The sequence below is a fragment of the Rhinopithecus bieti genome, unplaced genomic scaffold (genome assembly GCF_001698545.2).
Source record: "Rhinopithecus bieti isolate Rb0 unplaced genomic scaffold, ASM169854v2 scaffold_15796, whole genome shotgun sequence".
Taxonomy (NCBI): domain Eukaryota; kingdom Metazoa; phylum Chordata; class Mammalia; order Primates; family Cercopithecidae; genus Rhinopithecus; species Rhinopithecus bieti.
Genome location: NW_016808858.1, coordinates 1,854,542 through 1,863,889, shown reverse-complemented (window position 1 = coordinate 1,863,889; position 9,348 = coordinate 1,854,542). Strand labels below are relative to the sequence as shown.

General features: G+C 36.8%; 1 protein-coding gene across 2 annotated transcripts in view; it reads right to left on the bottom strand.

The window, feature by feature from the left end:
* The window catches only part of TRIM77 (tripartite motif containing 77), an 8,037-nt gene extending 1,670 nt beyond the window's left edge, over window positions 1–6,367 (bottom strand). The window contains exons 1-5 of one of the 2 annotated variants that reach the window (XM_017887649.1): window positions 5,957–6,367; window positions 5,162–5,257; window positions 2,239–2,469; window positions 1,487–1,509; window positions 682–779 (exon numbers count right to left, since the gene is read on the bottom strand). In XM_017887649.1, the coding sequence (XP_017743138.1) occupies window positions 682–779; window positions 1,487–1,509; window positions 2,239–2,469; window positions 5,162–5,257; window positions 5,957–6,367 (859 nt within the window). The remainder of the gene's footprint in view (window positions 1–681; window positions 780–1,486; window positions 1,510–2,238; window positions 2,470–5,161; window positions 5,258–5,956) is intronic. The other variant, XM_017887650.1, reaches the window with a different exon arrangement.
* Between the last annotated feature and the right edge of the window lie 2,981 nt (window positions 6,368–9,348).

The window sequence follows — 9,348 nt, the reverse complement described above, 5'->3', positions numbered from 1 at the left end:
AAAAAAAAAAAAAAAAAAGGTAGTTTCTCTCCCAGAATTTCTGGTTCGGACATCATTAAATCAGAATTCTCTTCATCTCATCCCACATCTCATCCCATGGCTGCCTCTCTTCTATCTGCCAGACTCCCCCTCCATTTCCATTTGTCTGTATAGTCCTCTACACAGTGAAGGGATTTTCCTTCAGACTGCTTTGTGGTTGTACCTATTGTTTACAAACTTGTTTTTATGCTTTTGAGAATCCTGTGGTTTTTCAAATGTATTCTTTAAAACTTCAATCTTTCGGTAAATATTTGAATAACAACATTAAGATATTTCTAAGAATCGGATCATGTAAATATAACCAGAGTTGAAATGCTTTGAAAGAATATGCAGTTTTATATGCTATACTGAAAATTAATGCTTTATTTATAGCATTCCTCCAGGCCTTTAATTTTTTTTTTTACTCACTTAAAATAATCATGTTATGCACTGTATTTCTTATTTGTTTATTTATTCCAGACTTCAGTTAGCTTTTCCTGAAAGTTTATTAACAGTTTTAAAATTGGTTAGAAAGGTTTCCATATTTGCCTACTTGTTCACTGAAAATAATAATACAGAGAAGTGAATATAGACTGAAGTGAATATAGGCCACCCATATAAAAATACTTTTGTTGGAAACGTTAGTGCAGTTCACACTCTTACCTCTGAAGAAGTTAAGCCTTTCTGACATCCCAGTGATGGTCCATGCACTGAGCTGTGGGTTCACAGGCTGAGGCATGGCCAGCCTCAGAAACTCATTCCTGCAAAGAAAAATACCTACTTTTTACTACCAGTCCCAAAGGAATCATTAGCAATCCATAATAAGATGCTTGATCAGAATCCTCACAATTAGGTTGAAGAGTGTGACTTGAACTCAAGAACGAAGACATATTGCAATTGTAACTGTATTTTATGATGTGCTCTGCTGCTTTTAACATCTCTATGCCAGTAGAATATGTCATCTCAGTCATAATTATATCAGTTCTCACCTTTGTAGCTTCCCTAGGTGAGCCATGCAGAAATCCTCATTTAATTTCTGAAATCTGATAGGTGTCAAATTTTTGGAGCATGTCACCTGCTACATATGGAGCCTCAGCTCTATACTACATTCCTTCTTGGTGATGTTCCCTTTCTCCTATTTTCACCATCTTTCCATCTGCTACCTCTCTGAGATTATTTGCCTTTCCTATTGACAACCTAGAATAACCTTCAAATAATTAGGATGTAGAAAATTAGAGGCTGGAAAAATAGTTGTCTTATTGAAACTTCTACATTAGGTCTTGCAATTAAAACTGCTCCTATCCTTCACTTTCATCTGAAATAGTCAATATATAAAGCCTGGATGATCTTTGAAAAGAAAGGAATAAATACAGACAGAAATTCCTCACTCAAAGTGTGGGTTGATCCCAGCAGAAACAGCCTGATTATTGTCACAATTACCAGGACTTGGATAGAGGGGCAAACTTACCTTTTCATTATGTCTCCCAAATCCTATAAAGAGAGAGAAGATGGCTTAGTTTGCAGCACAATAGGGTTCTCTAGTCCAGTGCAATCTGAGGATATGAACTGAATTGGAAAACTTAATGTCTTTCACTTTCCTTCTTTGGGTAAAGGCAGTTTTCATTTTCTTTCTCTTTATAAATATGAAACCCAGTCTGATATCTACATTTTATAGTCTATAAAATTGCACTCTTGATGAAACATAGTCAGATGGACTGAGGTTGAACAAAGGGGAAGAGGAAGGGAAGACATGCTGCTGTACAAACATCTGTAACAAGATTGATAGAGGTCTCCACAAAGTTCTTACAAGGATGTGTGGGGCCCAAATCGAGGACTTCAAAACTAAAAAAGTAAATAAATGTCATAAATCTCACACTTTCACTTATTGACACATCCTTATACAAAATTGAGTCATGTATTCATGAGCTGCTCTGTTGCAACTACTAAGAATCAGTGGGTGTAGTAAGATAATTTTAGAAGAGAATTTTCTTGAATTTGTTACTAGAACCTTTCCAAATAGTTTTCCTTCTCCTCTATGGGACAAGAAAGAGTGAGACTGGGTCTACAGAGGAGCGAAATGTGCCACCATAAGGTCAGGAGAGGCAGAATCTGAATATTTAGAACCAGAAAAGTAATATAGATCAAAAAGCATATAGACTCTAGCAGATACGATTCCCAAGCAGGGTGGTGTTCAGCACCCTGATCTCCTTCAGTTTTTACCTGAGGCAGGTTCACATCTGCTTTACAGCTCATTTCCTTCAGTTTCTCAAACATTCCTCTCAGGAGTACACTCATCTTAGCCATTCTAGTTTGACTGATCTTGAGTTGCTGAAAAACTATCCTGCCTTCTCTTGCCAGGCCCTCTAAGTGCTTTTGCTCCTCTTCGCGGAGGTATTGACACACCTTAGGATATTCAGCGCTGATCATCATGCTCCGCAAATGTATAAAAACCTGTAGTGACATTGGGTTAATTAAATCACGGGTCTAAGTGGTTTTATTCTTTCCTTATCAGCTATTCTGCTTTGTTTTATGTTTTGTGCTATTCTACTAAATATAGTTTAATGTCTTTCCACTTCAAATACAGCATAAATCTTCCTTTCTTCCTCCTTCCCTTCCTCCCTTCCATTTCCATGCATTGCTCCACCTACTTTCCCTCAAACCTCCATATTTTCATTTTAAAAATAAATTAAGATCACATTGATGTTGTCTTATATAATGTTCTAACCTCTTCATCACTGTATCTAAATTGTATTCTATTTTTCTCAATACTCCTACTCATAACAATTTACTTCCTCAGGAAAATAGAGAACATAAGACATTGCTGCATCTTTCTAATTACCTCCATTTCCAAAACACTCGGTGTTTTTACCAGTCGTTGGCTATGCTTGCCTATTACCTAAGACTACTCATCTCTAGCCACCCCTTCTCTAGATTACTCTCTTATAATGTTCATTCTTTTCCTCTGCCTGCCTCTGTCTTCCTGTCTCTGTCCCTATTGTTTGCCTATTCTTTCCTACTGGCTCCATTTCTCTGTCTCATTCTTTCTCTGGCCTGTCTTTGATTTTCTCTGTCTCTGTCTTTCTGTCACTGTGTCTTTATTTCCCCCATCTCTCTTTCACACAATTATATTATTATTATTATTATTATTATTATTATTATTATTATTAAGACAAGGTGTCAGTCTGTCACCCAGGCTGGAGTACGGTGGTACAGTCATGGCTCACTGCAGCCTTGAATTCCTGGACTCAGGAGATCCTCCCACCTCAGCCTCTTGAGTAGCTGCAACTTCAGACACATGCCGCCATGCCAGGCTACTCAATTACTTTTTGTTTTTTAATTTTGATTTTATTTATTTATTTATTTATTTATTTATTTAGCTTCAGACAGAGTCTTGCTCTGTCACCCAGGCTGGAGTGCAGTGACATGATCTCAACTCACTGCATCCTCTGCCTCCGGGATTCAAGTGATTCTCCTGTCTCAGCCTCCCGAGTAGCTGGGACTACAGGTGCGCACCACCATGCCCAGCTAATTTTTTATTTTTAGTAGAGACAGGGTTTCACCATGTTGGCCAGGATGGTCTCAATCTCTTGACCTCATGATCCGCCCGCCTCGGCCTCCCAAGTCCTGGGATTACAGGCATGAGCCACCGCGCCTGACCTCAATTAATTTTTCACACAATTTTTCCCTTCCTTCCACACCACCTTTAAACACATGCAAATTTTGCAAATTACTTTGGAAAAAAAATGAAAATATTATTGTCCCAATTACCTCATCTAGCTTCTCTTGCTAAAACATTTCTATCCCTATCAAAGCTAAATTTATTGATCAAATGTGATCAAACTTGCTGTGCTCATGTGTGTGATTAATGACCCCTTTACTTCTATTCCCTACTCTTTCCTGAACCAAACTTTACAACTTACCAAGAACTTCTTTTTTCTAAATTCAAGTATTATGCTTTAGTCCTAGAATTCACTTTCATTCTGCATTTGACACTATTGTCTACTTATTCTTTTTAACCATACCTTGTTTTCCTGCCACAGAAAATACATTCTTACAAAGCCACTGATTCGTTTCTTCTGTACCTTCTTATCCCTGAAAATGGGTTCTTCTTGGCCAGCATAGATTCTACAAACCTGGATTCTTTGTACCCGTTCTGTTTTATTTTTCCCTGAAGCACTTCATGAACATTATTTATTATAAAGTTTACATTTTAATTTGTAGATTGAATTTCACCACTAGATTATAGTCTCCTAGGGTAAGTAATCTATTTCTTCTTTTGTCCACATCTGTATCATTTTGTTGGCCTAGAGCAGTGAGCAACACATGATAGGCCCTCGTGAGAATGCAGGACTCCTCAGAAAATCCATCTGAAGTGATCAACATGATTTTGTTGTTCCCCTTTGGCATTCTCACAGTATCATGTATCAATTATTATTATTCTCTACTAGTCCCTGTTTATATGACCCCTTCAGAAGTGCTTGAGATCTTTGAGAATAAAAATGTTGTTTGATTTACTTATTCAGTTTTAGGTACTTAATTAATATTTGTGAATGGATTATATAATCCTAAATTCTTAGCTAAGCATTCACATTCTAGACCTGGCCATAATTACATTTATAGCCATATCTCTCATTGCTGCCTGACTCTTTTTCATGAACTAATCAAGAGGAGTTACTCACATGTCCAAATAATTTTACCACTTTTCTAACTTTCAGCTTTCTTATTCCTAAAATCCTTCCAACATTATCATCAGTAAATTTCTGAATTTTACTAAAACATTAGCATCAGATTAATTTTCACCTAGAAGCTATTTTTTTTTTCTTTTAGCATTTCATGTCTGCTAAACTGCTGTAGAACCACATTTTTACCTTCATGCTAGTGATCTTACATGCCGTTTTTAGCACATTTCTTATCACTGCTGATGTATTATTGGTAGATACTGCTTTATTCAGAAAATCGGGATATTTTTAGTTATATATTGGATTCAACATGAAATCTCACTCTAAAGGTTAAGTTATATTGTAGAGAAACACATGTAGGTCCTTTTTCTGATCATCCTATTCAGGGGACATATGGTTAACTCACCCACAAGTCACATTTTCTATTCCAAACTGGTTCTGAGAGAAATGAGCTTACTGCTTACTTTCCATGTTCTGATTATGTTGGTCTCTCTGTTTAGATTTCTTTGATTTTTCTGCTTTTTTTTCCAGATGGACTTCATTTGAATCAGGAGTTTCTTCTGAAAAACAAAACTATAAATCTGAGCACTAGAAAAGAAAATATAGCATATCTCAGGTACTTTCAAAAGAGGTATAGACATGGGACAAATAAAGAGTGCAGAATGCAGACATGCAGGGGCTTTTCTTGAGGGCACTGATTGTCAAGTCTGAGAGGCCAATGAAATCAAAGGTAGAATTCCCAAATTTGGAAAACAATACCCATTATCTTAGAAGTCTGGCACTGAAACTGATACAACTTCGTCAATTTTCAGAAGTAATTATTATTTTATATTTAATTTTAAAATGCCAGCCCTCAACTTCTCTACAGTACTGTTGGAGCATACTGACCAGTATTTATTAGAATTTTCTATAATAGATTCATTGCAATCATGACTGTGTTAGCCAATGACTATCATCGAAACTAGTGATTAATATAGAGCTCCTTACACTGAAATACTAGAACCCTAATGCTCATCAACTTTATCATCATTCTTCTCCCTCATCCCAAGAAAATTTAAATTTCAGGCGAGCAGGGATGTTTGGTTTCTTCAGTGCTTTATCTCAGTGTCTAGAACAGTGTCTAATTTATGCTCATCAGCAATTCTGTTTATTGCATAAAATTATTATTATTAATAATAATGATAAGCATATCTTTCCTTATTACCTGTAGGATTCAGGGTTCTTCACATTTCAAAGTGCAATCAGTAGCATTTACTTACCCTATAGTATTCATCAGCCTCCTTTGTCATATAGTGTTTGTGAGTAGCATGCCTTGGGGATTGAGAGCAGAGAAAACACAGCAGGCTCCTGTCAGTTTCACAGATGAGGTTCTTGATTTCCTGGTGTCTCCCACAGATCAGCATGGCAGAGCTTGATAACTGGCAGGGGACTGATTCTCTTGTAGGAATAGCTTGTTTCTCAGCAAAAATAATGCGTTTGAAGTACATTTGCTGTGATATTTCCCTGCACACAGGGCAGCAATTAGGAGTAAGTGTATCTTCCCACAAGAGGCAGAGACAGGGATTACAAAATCTGTGACCACAGCAAATGGTGACAGGGTCCATCAAATAGTCTGTGCAGATCGAGCAGGTGAGCTCACTGGTAGAACACTGCGTGATAGCAGAAGCCATGTTTCTGAGAAAATAAAAGGAAAGTGTCATTTTTTCCCCCAAGGCATATGAAATGAGCTTAAGACCTTTTTTTTTTTCCACTAATTTGTGTATGCAGTGTAGCAGGACAGGCCTTATTTTCTGAATGACTAAAATAGGATGGAGAGGCACAAACAGTGCAACAGATTGATCACATGCCCTCTTTCTTGACAACCTTGGCCTATAGCACTATTTTCCAATTCCCTAATAGAAATCCAATATTTTTCATGTCTGTTATCTCTTCTACAAAAACATAAAAATCACAGGTCCTGGGCTCATCTGTAGCCACAGGCAGTAGGTCATTATTTTGTCCAAAGCTATCAAGATTTCCCCCTTTTTTTCTCTCTCTCTGATTGGTCATCATAAGACATGTACTCCAATTCTGGCCAAGAGAACAAGAAAGTAGACTTCCTAGGAGAATTCTGTAAAAGGTATTCTTGCTACAGAAGAGACACATGGAAGAAACTATTGCTTTTTCTGTCTCTGGACATTACTTGGATACAATATTTGCTTGTGTAACCATTTTGTGGACTCATAGTAAACTAATCTAAGACAAAAGTCAATACTCTAAGGAAAACAGAAAGGCAGAAAGAACCTGCATCTTTAATAATACAATGGAACACTAATTACATAATTCTGGAGAGGCCAACTAATGCAATAGAAGGAATGGTGGACAATCATCATTTTACAGATGCCATAAAAATAACTGAATCAGGCAAGAATCATTAATGGATAATAAAATAACTAAGTCATAGATTTTGTGAAAGAACCTATTTACATATTATCCAAGTTCTACCCCACATGCCAGCTCTATCCACAGTGTTATTGAAGCATAATAGATAAGTGAAAGTGTATAATTTAATGTACACAAACAGGTAGATGACTAAGGACACAAAACACATCTGTAGTATTTTTGCCAAAAATATTTTACCAGCATATAACCATGGGAGGAAATTAGATAAATGCATTTGAAAAACACTATGCAAAAAATAAGGCTGGCCTATTAAAATAATTTTAATTTCTAAGGAGAAAATGTTTGGAAACAGCTATATAGTAAAGATAACTAAAAGAAATATAAAAATTAACTATGATATAATTATAGTATCATCGATTTGTACCTGGTTTGAAAAAAGTAACAGCCAATTAGGACATTATGAGGATATTCAGGGATATCATAAAACCTAATAGGGTCTTATGGTTGCAGCTCAGAAATGGAGAAGGATGAAAATACTATTGCTGCCTCCCTGCAAGAAAAAAAGTGCAAAAGAAACTAAAGATTAATGAAGTTTAGTTTGTTTGTTTGTTTTGTAAACCATTAGAGAACAGAGGTAATAAGACATCTTAATCAGTTCTGGATAGAGACAGGTACAGCACTGAGAAAAACAGGACCCATGCATATGTTTATCTGGGGCAGATTCTACCAAAAGGCCATAAAAACAGAAGATAAACCAAATGGTTTTTATTTACTGCTAAAACCCAAAGCTGGGCTAGAGTTAGTGTGCAGAGACCCTTAGGGTCACAGACATAGAAGAATCCTCACCCAAGGGGCAGGCCTTTCCAACAGAAATGCCAAGAGGCTCTCACAGGGAAAACCAGGAAGAATCAAGGGAAATTTTCCCTTCTTGTGGTACTGGCTGGGAGGGAAAAATGGCAGCAAACACATGAAATCAACCTAAATATCTATCAATGATAGACTGGATCAAGAAAATATGGTACATACACACCGTGGAATACTATGCAGCCATGAAAAGGAATGAGACAATGTCCTTCACAGGGACATGGGTGAAGTTGAAAGTCATTATCCTCAGCAAACTGCGAGATACAGAAAACCAACCACCACATGGTCTCACTTGTAAGTGGAAGCTGAGTGATGAAAGCACATGAACACATGGTGGAGGACAACACACACTGAGGTCTGTCAAGGGTAGGGGGTGGAAGGAGGAAGAGCATCAGGAAGAACAAAGTGCTTTGTTTCCTCTCTGAGAAGGCATCCTTCTTAGATTAACAGCCAGGCTGATGAGTTAGCCTAGTTGGTGCATCAGTATCACCTGAAAAGCTTAAATGCTGGGCTTAATGCCTAGGTGATGGTAATCTGTGCAGCAAATCACCATGGCACACGTTTACCTACGTAAAAACCTGCACATCCTGCATATGTACTCCTGAACTTAAACGTTGAAGAAGAAAAACTACATTTTAAAACATCTTTTAATTCCTAGGAGTTTTGCTCACCATGCATTTTCCCCAAGCACTATATTAAAAGTGAAAGTGATTTCACACCAGATCTCTTTCTTTCAGTCTCTGCCTCTCTCAATACACATAAAAGCACCCTTTGCAGTGAATTTGATGATATTTTGTTTAATTTTCTTAATGTTTCTCCCACTGAAACACAACATTTAAAATAATTTATACCAACTATGTTAATGAATATTAACATAATAGTGACAAAGACTAGTTATGTATCATGAATTAAAATAATTTAATGTAATTTATTTTTATGCTATTTTTCATTTTGAAAGTTTTTTACAAGTAGCAAAAGTATATGTGCACAGTTGAATTGGGAGAATAAAAGTAAACAGGTATCGGTACAATATCTATAGGCTTTTGAATTAGCAATAACAAAACTTTTTAACATAAAAAGTCCAGAACCTGTTAAGGCACTCAGGAGGGGTGGTTCCAGGTGCAGAGAGTAGTTCTCATTCCAGTTCTATTCCTTTAAAAGCTTTCTGAATAACCACTGCCACCATCAAGGTGACCACAAATGGGGCTTTTCAACATTAATATGCTTGTTGAATTCAGCTTCAATTTATTCTGAAACATAGGGAACAGATGCGACTGGACCTTTGGTTAAAGGCTTTATTAAAGCCTCCTTGAAAACTACGGAGAAAGAAAAGCAAACAGTAACCAGAAGCCAGGTAGCCTAGTTCATGCAGCTCACTTTTCTCACCTTCCAGTTGTTGCTTCTC